This window comes from Dipodomys spectabilis, unplaced genomic scaffold (genome assembly GCF_019054845.1).
Source record: "Dipodomys spectabilis isolate Male_0828 unplaced genomic scaffold, ASM1905484v1 ptg000002l, whole genome shotgun sequence".
Lineage (NCBI taxonomy): Eukaryota > Metazoa > Chordata > Mammalia > Rodentia > Heteromyidae > Dipodomys > Dipodomys spectabilis.
In genome coordinates, this window is record NW_024870679.1 from 56,932,648 (window position 1) to 56,945,299 (window position 12,652).

At 46.0% G+C, this 12,652-nt stretch overlaps 1 protein-coding gene across 1 annotated transcript in view; it reads left to right on the forward strand.

Annotated features, from left to right (window-relative positions):
- Window positions 1-1,914: 1,914 nt before the first annotated feature.
- Zyg11a (zyg-11 family member A, cell cycle regulator) overlaps window positions 1,915-12,652 on the forward strand; it is a 36,567-nt gene continuing 25,829 nt past the window's right edge. Inside the window, exons 1-3 of the mRNA XM_042674628.1 lie at window positions 1,915-2,004; window positions 6,480-6,645; window positions 9,946-10,697. Coding sequence (XP_042530562.1) covers window positions 1,915-2,004; window positions 6,480-6,645; window positions 9,946-10,697 — 1,008 coding nt within the window. The remainder of the gene's footprint in view (window positions 2,005-6,479; window positions 6,646-9,945; window positions 10,698-12,652) is intronic.

Sequence of the window (12,652 nt, forward strand, 5' to 3'; positions counted from 1 at the left end):
GAAACCAGGAATGCAATCTTTTTGTCTCATAATTACAGATTTCTAATTCAGTTAACAGCCTTTATAGATTCCAGACTATAAAAGAGCTGGTCTACAGCGGCAAGAATGGCCTTGAGATCTTACCTCCAATAAACTAACCCCCCAAAAAAGCCAGAAGTGGAGCTGTGACTTGCTCAAGTGCTAGAACACTAGCTTTAAGAAGCTCAGGGACAGCCGGGCGCTGGTGGTTCACGCCTGTAATCCTAGCTACTCAGGAGGCTGAGATCTGAGGATCGAGGGTCAAAGCCAGCCCGGGCAGGAGAGACCTTGAGACTCTTACCTCCAATAAACCACCAGAAAACCGGAAGTGGCGCGTAGCTCAAGTGGTAGAGTGTTCGCCTTGAGCTGAAGAGCTGAGGGACAGCGTCCAGGCCCAGAGTTCAAGCCCCACGACCGACAAAAAAAATAAAAGCTCAGGGACTGTCCAGGTCCTGGGTTCAAGCCCCAGGACCAGCACCAAAAAACAAACCCAAAAACAGCAGGTCATAACATAAGAACTATCAGCTTCCAAGAGCAACCTTTTGGAGTGGGCTTGGGGAGATGGCACCAGTGGCCAAGATGTTGCAGATGAATGCTTCTTGTACTCAACATTTAGAAATTTAAAATCATTCGAAAACAAAAATATTTAGAGTTGGGCAAACTTGCAATCCCAGCACTACTAAAGCTGAGGCAGAAGAATCTCACCTGGTTACAGATTGAAACCCTGCCTCAATAAACAAAACTAATTTTTTTTTTTTTTTTGGGGTCCAGTCGTGGGGCCTGAACTCTGGGCCTGGGCGCTGTCCCTCAGCTCTTCAGCTCAAGGCTAGTGCTCTACCACTTGAGCCACAGCGCCACTTCCGGCTTTTTTCTTTTTGCTTATGTGGTGCTGAGGAATCGAACCCAGGGCCTCGAGCATGCAAGGCAAACACTCTACCACTGAGCCACCTTCCCAGCCCAACAAAACTAATTTTGCAGTAACTCAAAGGACAGCATTTGTAGAGTGTCTTTCCCAGAACAGGATATGAATCTATGATCTAAGAACAGCAACCCCTTACCTATACTATACTTTACACTAATACATATTATAACAGGCATGTTTATAACTGTATACTTCCAATACGATTGTCAAATTTGAATGTGGAGCATAAAAATTCCAAGAAGTTGGGTTTGAACTCAAGGTCTCACACTTGCTAAGCAAAGCCCTCGACCACTTGAGCCATTTCCCTCCAACTTTGCATTGTTTTGTTATTTATTTTTTGTGCAGGCCCTAGGACTTGAACTCAGGCCCTGGGCATTGTCCCTGAGTTTTCTTACTTAAGGATAGATAAGGGACAGTACCCAGACCTTAAAAAGGACGGGCACCTACTACATAAGTATCTAGGCCTGAAGAAGCTCGGTGGTAGAGCGCTTGCCTGCCACGTACAAGGCCCGGCATCGATGCTTAACACTGCAGTGAAAAATCAAAATGTGTTCCCCAATCTCAAGAGTCCATACTTAGAAATGCCCCCGAGGGGAGCAACCTACAGCGCTGCGGTGTGGTTGGGACGAGGACTGGTCTCCAAGGGATGAGTAGGAGTTGAGGTGAATCGTTGGGCTGAGGAAGCTTGGTCCTCGTAGGTCAAGTGGGGCGCTGGGCAGGTGAAGGCCCGGATGGGAGTGGAGATGGGGTTGAGGCGGGGAGGGTGGGAGGGGGCGGGGCCAGCGGTGGGCGGTCTGTCCGGGACGGGCGTCGCGAAGACCCTCCGCCGGCCCCGCCCTCAGGTGCCCAGGGCCAAAGCCCGGCCAGCGGGGGTTCCGTTCGCCCTCAGTGGAGGCCGGACGCCAGCTCTCGCGGGATCTGCGCCTCGCTCGGCTCGACGACTGCGACCGAGACGCCGCGGGAGTCGTGTAGCGATGGTTTTCTTCTTACACGCGGCGCAGGCGCCCCGTAGCCTGGCCCTTCCCGACGCTCAGGACGATGCCCTGGGTGCCCGCGTGGTGCAGGTGAGCTCCCGGACCGGGCAAGACGGGGCGCGACGCCGTCGTCGGAGCTGTGAGGAGACTCGGCGTGCGCGCGGGGAAGGCGGACGGGGCGTCGGAGGGAGCGGTCCGGCCTGGCGCCCCGGCGAGGCGGCGCGGCGTGGCGTGAGCCGAGGCCCGCGCGCCCCGAGGAGCCCCGCCTCGGGCCTCCCGTCCCGTCGCACCCGGCGGGGCGCCGGCCTCAGCCTCGCGGTCCTTCGCTCCCGAGATCCCCGAACCTGGACGGCTCCCCCACGTGCGTTGCAGACGTGCTGCTTCGCCAGACCGAGACCACCAGCGTCCTCCTCCCAGAGGCCTTGGGCCCGCGGGCCGCGAAGGGGGCCTTCCCGACACGCTGCGTCCCTCCGCGTGCGCCCGCCTGCTCCTGCCTGCTCCTCCCTCCGCTTCCCGGCCCTCGGCCTTCCTTCCCTTCCCCTCAGCTCCCCTCACCTCGGTTCTCTTCCCCTCCCCGTGGCTCCCTCCTCTAGCCTTCCCAGGGCCGAACTGCGCAAAAGCAAACTGAACTGCGGAAGTGTGTTTGCTCCTGCTGGGGGTGTGAATGCATTGCTTTGCTTAGGTGGCCTGTAGGCTCCAGTCTGGTGGGCTCTGTTAGTCACTTTTCAGAGTAATTGCTGGGGTAGAACCCAGAGTCCTTGCTCCCCTTTGCGCGTTTTTCACTGAACTCATACATTTTTTCCTTAGCCCTTATGTATTCTTTTGGTCCTCCTTCGGTTTATTTGGGGGTGTAACTTTATTTCTTTTGAAGGCGTAAAGGCAGTGTTATGTCTTTAAAGTTTTTAATACAAACTTGTAGAGCTATGCATTTCCTATAGTCCTGCTTTGGTTATAGATCAAATTTTGATACATTGCTCAAAATATTTAATAATTTCCATTGTGATTTTTTCTCTGTATACATTTGTTATATCTGTACATATATAATGTATTGCATATCAATGTCTTATATTGTGACATAACATAATTACATATTATACTATTTGTTATATAATTACATAATATAAAATATATAATATATGATAAATGTTACATATAAAATACATGATACTTATAACAGTATGTTTAAAATAAAATTAATGCTTATAATTACTATCTTAATATATTTATAATTAATATAACAGGTGTAGTATATATGTATTACATATTTGTAGAGGCTGGGAATGTGGCTTGGTAGAGTGCTTGCCTAGTATGCATGAGGCCCTGGGTTCAATTCCTTGGTACCACATGAAAATAAATGAATATATCTTGAAAAAAAAAGAAAATAAATGAATATAGATTTATAATTTTTTCTCAATTTTAGGCAAGCTAGGTAAGTGCTAGCCTCTGACTCATGAGCTATTTGTCTTTTTTCTGTTTTTTTTTTTGGGGGTGGCGGGGGGTCCAGTCGTGGGGCCTGAACTCTGGGCCTGGGTGCTGTCCCTCAGCTCTTCAGCTCAAGGCTAGCATGCTACTACTTGAGTCATAGCACCACTTCCGGCTTTTTTTTTTCTGCTTATGTGGTGCTGAGGAATCAAACCCAGGGCCTCATGCATTCAAGGCAAGCACTCTACCACTGAGCCACCTTTCCAGCCCCCTCATGAGCTATTTGTATACTTAGGAAATGTATCACTTAGTTCCCAAGTATTTGGGTATATTCTTAACACCTTTTAGTGACTTTTTTTTTTTTTTGCAAGTCTTGGGGCTTGAACTCAAGACCTGGGCACTGTCCCTGAGCTTTTGCTCAAGCCTAGCTAACACTCCAACACTTGAGCCACAGCGCCACTTCCAGCTTTTTCTGTATATGTGGTACTGAGAAGTCCAACTCAGGGCTTTGGCTTTGTGCATGCTACCACTAAGCCACATTCCCAGCCCTAGTGATTTCTTTTTTTTTTTAATTGTTATTATAAAGGTGATGTGCAGAGGGGGGTTACACTTACATAAGTCAGTAAACTGTACATTTCTTTGTTTTGTTTTATGTGGTAGTGAGGAATTGAACCTGGGGCTTTATGCATGCTAGGCAAGCACTCTATCACTAAGTCACATTCACAGCTCCCTTTTAGTGATTTCCATAGTTAGAAATGAGGTTATATGGTTATGATATGTTTGTTTGTTGGGATTTGTGTTTTATAACTCATACAAAATCTTTGCTTGTTTAAGTTACATTTAAAAAGTCTACTAGATACCCAGGAGGCTGAGATCTGAGGATCAAAGTTGCAAACCAGCCTGGGCAGGAAAAGCCTTTGAGACTCTTACCTCCAAGTAACCACCAGAAAACAGGAAGTGGCGCTGTGCTGAGGGTGGTAGAGCTTAGCCTTGAGCAATAAAACTCAGGGATAGTAACCAGGCCCTGAGTTCAAGCCACTTGACCAACTGGGGGAAAAAAAAAAGCCTAGTCAGTTGCTGGTGGCTCACACCTATAATCCTAGCTTTTCAGGAGGCTTGAGATCGGAGGATCACGGTTCCCCATCACAGTTCAAAGCCAGCCTGGGCAGGAGTCTGTGAGACTTCTATCTCCAGTTAACCACCAGAAAATGAAGTAGCACTGTGGTTCAAGTGGTAGAGTGCTCACCTTGAGCTGAAGAGCTCAGGGATAATGCCCAGGTCCAGAGTTCAAGCCCCATGTTGGACCAAAAAACAAAACAAAACAAAAAGCCTACTATAGCCAATCATGTAGTATACACCTGTAATCCTAGCACTTGTGGGTGACCAAGGCCAGGAGGATCTTAAATTGGAAGACTGCTTGGATATACAGCAAGACTTGTTTTGAAAGGAAGGGAGGAAAGAAAGTTTAACTCCACTGTTCACATTCAGGAGGCAGGGGGCTAAAGCAGGAAGATGCTGTGCTCATGGGTAGCCTTATGAACAAGTGAGAACCTGTCTCAAAAAAAAGTCTCTTTATTTTCCATCTGTGTGTGTGTGTGTGTATGTGTGTATGCATGGGCTGGTACTAGGACTTGAACTCAGTCTGGGTGCTGTCTGTTGGCATTCTTCTTTTCTTTCTTTTTTTTTTTTTTTGGTCGGTTATGGGGCCTGAACTCTGGGCCTGGACGCTATCCCTCAGCTCTTCAGCTCAAGGCTAGTTAGTGCTCTACCACTTGAGCCACAGCGCTACTTCCTGCTTTTTCTGCTTATGTGGTACTGAGGAATTGAACCTAGGGCCTCATGCATGCAGGGCAAGCACTCTACCATTGAGCCACCTTCCCAGCCCCAGCATTTTTCAATTAATGCTGGCACTCTACCACTTGAGCCATACATTAATTTCTGGCTTTTTGCTTGCTAATTGGAGATAAGTGTCTCATGGACTTTTCCATCTTGGGCTGCCTTGATTGTCAGATCACAGCTAGTGTTAACAGGCAGAAGCCACTGGCACCAGTGGCTTATATGGTTGTGGGACTTGAATTGAGGGCCTGGGAACTGTCCTTGAACTTTTTCACGTCTACCACTTTGATCACAGTGCTAGTTCCGTTTTTCTTTGGTGTTTAATTGGAGATAAGAGTCTCACAGACTTAACTGCCAGGGCTGGCTTTGAACTGGGATCCTCAGATCTCAACCTCCTGAGTAGCTAGGATTACAGGCGTGAGGCACCAGTGCCTGGCTTCATCTACCTTTTTGGTGTGACAATTTTCTTCTTTCCTAGGCTGGACTGGTACTCACCATTTAGCCCAGACTGTCCTTAAACCTATGAGCTTCCCAGTTCAGCTTTCTGAGTACTGGGATTATAGGCATGAAGCACCATGTTCAGCTTTATCCCTATATTGTTAATGGCTGACAAATGAAATGTGGAGTTAGTTTACATCTTTCCCCATATACAACAGAAAGTACAAAAGATAGACTCTTTCAATTACTTAATAGTTGGAGTAACGAGATTTCATTGAATATATATCCCTATTAGTATACAAAGATATATGTGTGTCCCAGAGGCCCATGGCTCACTCCTGTAATCCTGGCAACGTAGGAGGCTTACATCTGAGGATCGCAGTTTGAAGCCAGCCTGGGTAGGAAATTCTGTGAGACTCTCCTCTCCAAATAAAGAACTCAAAAAGCTAGAAGTGGTACTACTCGTGGTAGAGTACTAGACTTGAGCAGAAGCAACAAGGGATAGTGCCCAGGTCTGAGTTGAAGCCCCAGGACCAGCCCCGGGGTGGGGGGGGGAAAGTGTATGTATGTATGGGTGGGGGTGTATATATACCTAGGTGTTTTTTTTGTTGTTGTTGGTTGTGGGGCTTGAACGCTAGGCCTGGGTACTGTCCCTGAGCTCTTCAGCTCAAGGCTAATGCTCTACCACGAGCCATAGTGCCACTTCTGGCCTTTTCTGTTTATGTGGTGCTGAGGAATCGAACCTAGGGCCTTATACATGCAAGGTGAACACTCTACCACTGAGCCACCTTCCCAGCCCCTGTATATGTCTAGTTTTATGTTGAATATTTGTGATTGTATGGTTTAAAAGTTTGGGATTTGTTTACCAGGAGGAAGCATCGCCCTATTCTTTGGTCCATATCTGTCTGGATGTCTTGATTGCCAACCTGGAGAGATTATGTTTTGAAAGACCTGATGGAACACTTTGTCTTCCAGAGAATTGGATTTTTCCTAGGGAAATATCTGATCAATTCCTTAGGAGGATGGCTTCGCAAGGTAATAGTATAGCTTACTTATAAAGCACTTTTGTATTTAAAGGCACCTTTATGTATGATTCCCATTTTTATTCCAGATTGTTCTTTTTAATTATGTGGAGGTTGATCCCTCAGTGGAAATGATCTTAGCCAGGCGCCGATGACTCACGTCTGGAATCCTGGCTACTCAGGAGGCTGAGGATCATGGTTCAGAGCCAGCCCGGGCAGGAAAGTCCGTGAGACCCTTATCTCCAATAAACCACTCAGAAAACTGGAAGTGGTGCTGTGGGTCAAGTGGTAGCACGCTTGCCTTGAGCTGAAGAGCTGAGGGACAGCACCCAACCCCAGAGTTTAAGCCCCAGGACTGTCCCCCCCCTTCCCCCCCGCTCCCCCCTTGTTTCTTGGTTCATACTGTTGACTTGGCAGGTAAAGAAAATGGAAACGAAGTTCATTGTATTCATTTAACTTAGCTATTCTGGCTTCCAAAATGTTATTGCAGGCTGGGAGGTGGCTTAGTGGTAATGTGGCTCAAGTGGTAGAGCGCTAGTCTTGAGCAGAAGAAATTCAAGGACAGTGCCCAGCCTCTGAGGACTGGCAAAAACAAAAATTAAAAAAAAAAACAAAAACCCAAGGGCTGGGAAGGTGGCTCAGTGGTAGAGCGCTTGCCTTGCATGCCTGAGGCCCTGGGTTCGATTCCTCAGCACCACATAAGCAGGAAAAAAAAGCCAGAAGTGGCACTGTGGCTCAAGTGGTAGAGCGCTAGCCTTGAGCTGAAGAGCTGAGGGACAGCACCCAGGCCCAGAGTTGAGGCCCATGACTGGACCCCCCCAAAAAAAACAAAAAACAACAAAAAAACCCCAAAACAATGTTACTACATTAATCTCATTTTCCCATATTTTATAAGTCTTGAAAGTTTTCTTAGTTGGGATGTAGCTCAGTGGTTATCTAGCACATTTGAGATCTTGGGTGCATGTTTGAGACCTTGGATTAGAAGCTTCCCACTACAGAAGAAGAATGTTTCTGATTAACTACCAAAAAGCTGAGTGGAGATGTGGCTCAAGTGAGAGAGCAGCAACCTTTAATGAAATAGCCAAGTCAGAGTGTGAGGTCTTGAGTTCGAGCCCCAAAATTGCCATACACAAAAAGAAGAGTCCTAGCTGGGTGCTGGTGAGTCATGCCTATAATTCTAACTACTCAGGAAGCTAAGATCTAAGTAATGCCATTTGAAGCCAGCCTGGGCAAGAATGTGTGAGACTTTTTTTTTCTTCTTTTGGTGTTGGTCCTGGGGTTTGAACTCAGGGCCTGGATGCTGTTCCTGAGCTTTTTATTTATTTATTCTTTTGCTTAAAGCTAGTACTCTACCACTTGAGCCACAGCTCCACATTAGGTTTTTTGGTAGTTTATTGGAGACAAGAGTCTCACTGACTTTTCTGCTTGGGCTGGCTTTGAACCACTAGCCTCAGATCTCAGCCTCCTGAGTAGCCATCTACTGGTTCCCAGTTTATCTGTGAGACAACAAACAATAAGCCAGAAGTGGAGGTGTGATTCAAGTGGTAGAGTGCTAGCGTTGAGAATAAAGCTCAGGGACAGCAGCCCTGAATTAAAGTCCCAGAACTTATATAAAAAAATCCTATGGGAAGAAAAGATGAGATTTAATTTGTCTTGTAGTTTGGGGCAAGTTACTTAAACTCTTCAAGCTTCCATTTTCTCATTTATAAAATAGTAATAGCAGTTTCTTTATAGTGTTAGTGCAAAGAATACATGAGATAATCTTAGTAAAGGATTTAAAACTATGCCAAGCACAGATTTATAATCAATGGTAAGTATTGAATGTAGTTATTAGTTCACCTACCTCAGTGGTTCATGCCTATAATCCTAGCTATTTAGGAGGCTGAGATACACAGGGTGGTGGTTCAAAGCTAGTGTGGACAGAAAAGTCCAAGATTCCATCCCTGAAATAACAAGCAGAAAGCTGAACTGAGCTGGGTCCTGATGCCTCATACCTATAATCCTAGCTACTCAGAAAGCTGAGATTTCAGGATTGAGATTCCAAGCCAGCCTGGACATGAAAGTCTATGAGACTCTTATCTCTAGCTAAGCAGCACAAAGTTGGAAGTGTAGCTGTGGCCTAAGTGGGATAGCACTCAGGCCCTGAGTTCAAGCCCCAGTGATGGTACATACACAGAAAAACAGCCACCTGAAAAGGTGGTATAAGTGGTAGCTCAGCAGCTAAATGAACATGCTGCATGAGCTCAAGTTCCTGAGTTCAAAATCTGTTTTATGTATTTTTTTAGAAAGTAGTCTTTTTTTTGGGGGGGGTGGGTCGGTGGTGGGACTTGAACCCTGGGCCTGGGCACTGTCCCTCAGCTCTTCAGCTCAAGGCAAGTACTCTACTGTTTGAGCCACAGAGCCACTTCTGGTGTTCTGGTGGTTTATTGGAAATAAAAATCTCATGGACTTTCCTGTCCAGGCTGGCTTTGAACTGGGATCCTCAGATCACAGCCTCCTGAGTAGCTAGGATTACAGTGTGAGCCATTGGTACCCGGCTCATTTTCTTTTGTTTCTTTTTTTTGTCAGTCATGGGGCTTGTACTCTGGGCCTGAGCGTTGTCCCTCAGCTCTTCACCTCAAGGTGAACGCTCTACCACTTGAGCCACAGAGCCACTTCTGGTGTTCTGGTGGTTTATTAGAAATAAAAATCTCATGGACTTAACTGCCCAGGCTGGCTTTGAACTGGGATCCTCAGATCACAGCCTTCTGAGTAGCTAGGATTACAGGTGTGAGCTACCAGCACCCAGTCTTGGGGCTTGAACTCTGGGCCTGGGCACTGTCTCTCTGTTTGCTCAAGGCTAGGGTTCTACCACTTGAGCCATAGGACCACTTCTGGCTTTTTCTGTTATTAATCAGAGATGAGTCTCACAGAGGGCTAGAAATGTGGCTTGGTGGTAGAATGCTTGTCTGACATCTATGAAACCCTGGGTTCTGTTCCTCAGTACCACATAAGTAGAAAAAGCAGAAGTGGCACTGTGGCCTAAGTGATAAAGTTCTAGCCTTGAGCAAAAGAAGCTCAGGGAGAGCACCCAGGCCCCAGGACTGGAAACAAACAAACAATAAAAACAAAGTGGTAGAGTTTAAACCCTGGGACTGGCAGACACACAAAAAAAAGTCTCACAGACTTTTCTGCCCTGGCTGGCTTTGAACTACGATCCTCAGATCCTGAGTAGCTAGGATTATAGGCATGAGCCACCAGCACCCAGGTAGTTATTGCCTTCAAAGGCATTAGATCTAGTTATCATTGCAAGCTGCTTTTGCTTCTCTTACAGGCAAGCTGACTGACAGAACAGCAAGTATTTTCCAAGGCAACCAAATGAACTTGAAGGTGCTCAGTATCCAAAAAGCTAAAATCTCACCAGCTACCTTCACGGGAGCCTTCTGCCATCATAAGCTCATTGAAGTAGATGCCACTGCAGTGCACTCTGACCTTCCAGTCCCAGACATTTTAAGTGCACTCTGCAGCAACAGATGGATCCAGCAAAACCTCCGGTGTCTCCTGTTAGATTCAACAACTGTCCCTCAAAATTCAAGATTACTGTTTGTTGGTCAGCTCACTGGTCTTTGCATTTTAAGTGTTTCTAATATTAGCTTTTATAATGAAGACCTGGTTAACATTTCTCAGTTACCACTACTGCAATACTTGGATATCTCCAATACTCTGATCACTAACATCTCTGCACTCATCACCTGTAAGGATCGGCTCAAGTCTCTCACAATGCACAATATGAAATGCCTGACCATGACTAAATTACAAATTCTTGAAGTTATCAGAGAACTGAAATGTTTGCTTCACCTCGATATTTCTAATCACAGGCAGCTCAAATCAGACCTAGCTTTTCATTTACTACAGCAGAAGGATATTCTGCCTGATGTTGTATCCCTTGATATTTCTGGGGGCCAGTATATCACTGATGGAGCTGTAGAATTGTTTATACGTCAGCGGCCTTCAATGAAATTTGTGGGACTCTTGGCTACAGATGCTGGTTATTCTGACTTCTTAAATGGAAAGCAAGGCTTGAGGGTGTGTTCTTATTTAGATAATTTTTTTGTGTGTCTTTTGTTGGTTGTGGGGCATGAACTCTGGGCCTAGCTGTTGTCCCTGAGCTCCTCAACTGAAGGCAAGGGCTCTACCACTTGAGCCACAGCGCCACGTCTGGTTTTCTGGTAGTTAATTGGAGATAAGTCTCACGGACTTTCCTGCCTGAGCTGGCTTTGAATCATGATCCTCAGATCTCAGCCTCCTAGGATTACAGGTGTGAGCCACCAGTGCCAGGAAGTAGATAAAATTTTGGGTGGTGATTATTAGTCATGGGTTTTGAACTCAGGGCCTGGGCACTGTCCCTAAGCTTTTTTGCTCAAGACTAGCACTCTACCACTTTGAGCTACAGCACTACTTCTGTTTTTCTGGTGGTTAATTGAAGATGAGAGTCTCATAGACTTTACTGCCTGGGTTAGCTTTGAACTGTAATCTTCAGATCTCAACCTCCTGAGTAGCTAGGATTACCGGTGTGACCCACCGGCACCGGCACCGGGCGATATTTCATTTGTGATTTAACTGTTTATTGTGCACTCACTATGTGACTGATCATACAGCTATAACTTTTTTATTTTTTGGTTGCTCATGGGGTTTGAACTCAGGGCTTAGGCACTGGTCCTTGAGGCTAGCATTCTACCACTTTGAGTCACAGCTCCACTTCCAGTTTTTAGGTGGTTAATTGGCTAACCCTGCCAGGGTTAGCATTGAATCACAATTCTCAGATCTCAGCCTCCCAAGTAGCTAGGATTACAGACATAAGCCATTGGTTACTGTAACTACAATTTTCCAGCTTACATATTCTGTAGTCTAATTCCATAGTGATAAATATAACCATTTGCATAGTACCTTCTAAGGGCTAGATGCCATGCTGTGCACATTATTGATCTTTTTAATGTTCCCATTTTAGAGATAATGCAAAGGAAGTTACTTATTCCAGTCATGGAATATTATTAAAGCGTAGAGCTGAGACCTGTATCCAAGTCTTTCTGTCTGTAAACTTTATTTTTAGCTCTTTTAAGAGCTGAACATGGGTCTGGGAAGGTGGCTCAGTGGTAGAGTGCTTGCCTTGCATGCATGAGGCCCTGGGTTCGATTCCTCAGCACCACATAAGCAAAAAGAAAAAAGCTGGAAGTGGTGCTGTGGCTCAAGTGGTAGAGCACTAGCCTTGAGCTGAAGAGCTGAGGGACAATGCCCAGGCCCAGAGTTCAGGCCCCATGACTGGACCCCAAAAAAAGCTGAACATCATTGATGAGGCAGATGATTAATAAAGCTAATGCTGTTTTGGGTCAGTATATGACAAAAGGCAATTTTTCTTTTGGACCACAGGAGAGGTGTGTGTGTGTGTGTGTGTGTGTGTGTATGTGTGTATGTGTGTGTCTGTGTGTGTGTGTCTGTGGCTGTGTCTGTCTGTCTAAGGCTCTACCACTTAAAAGGTGTGTGTGTGTGTGTGTGTGTGTGTGTGTGTGTGTGTAAGGCTCTACCACTTAGAAGGGATGTGTGTGTGTGTGTGTGTGTGTGTGTGTATGTATGTTTGCTCAAGACTAAGGCTCTACCACTTGAGTCACAGCTCTATTTCTGGCATTTATTTAAGGCAGAGGCTGTTGATTGAAGATGAGAGTCTCATGGACTTGCCTGCCTGGGAGACTTGAAACTGCAGTTCTGAGATCTTGGCCTCTTGGGTAGCTAGGTTTACAAGCATGAGTTGGAGGTACCTGGCTGAGAAGCCTTTAGTAGATACATGTTGTTACACTAGGCAAAATCAGGAGCAGTACAGGAGGGTGTATCTAGATTCATTGGTGTGGATTAAATTCAGGATCTTGTAAATGCTAGGCATCTGTTCTACCACTGAACGATATCTTCAGCTCCAAAAGTAGTTTTTATTTATTTTTGGTAATAACGGGTTTGAGCTCATTGCCTCATACTTGCAGAAAATTGGGCTA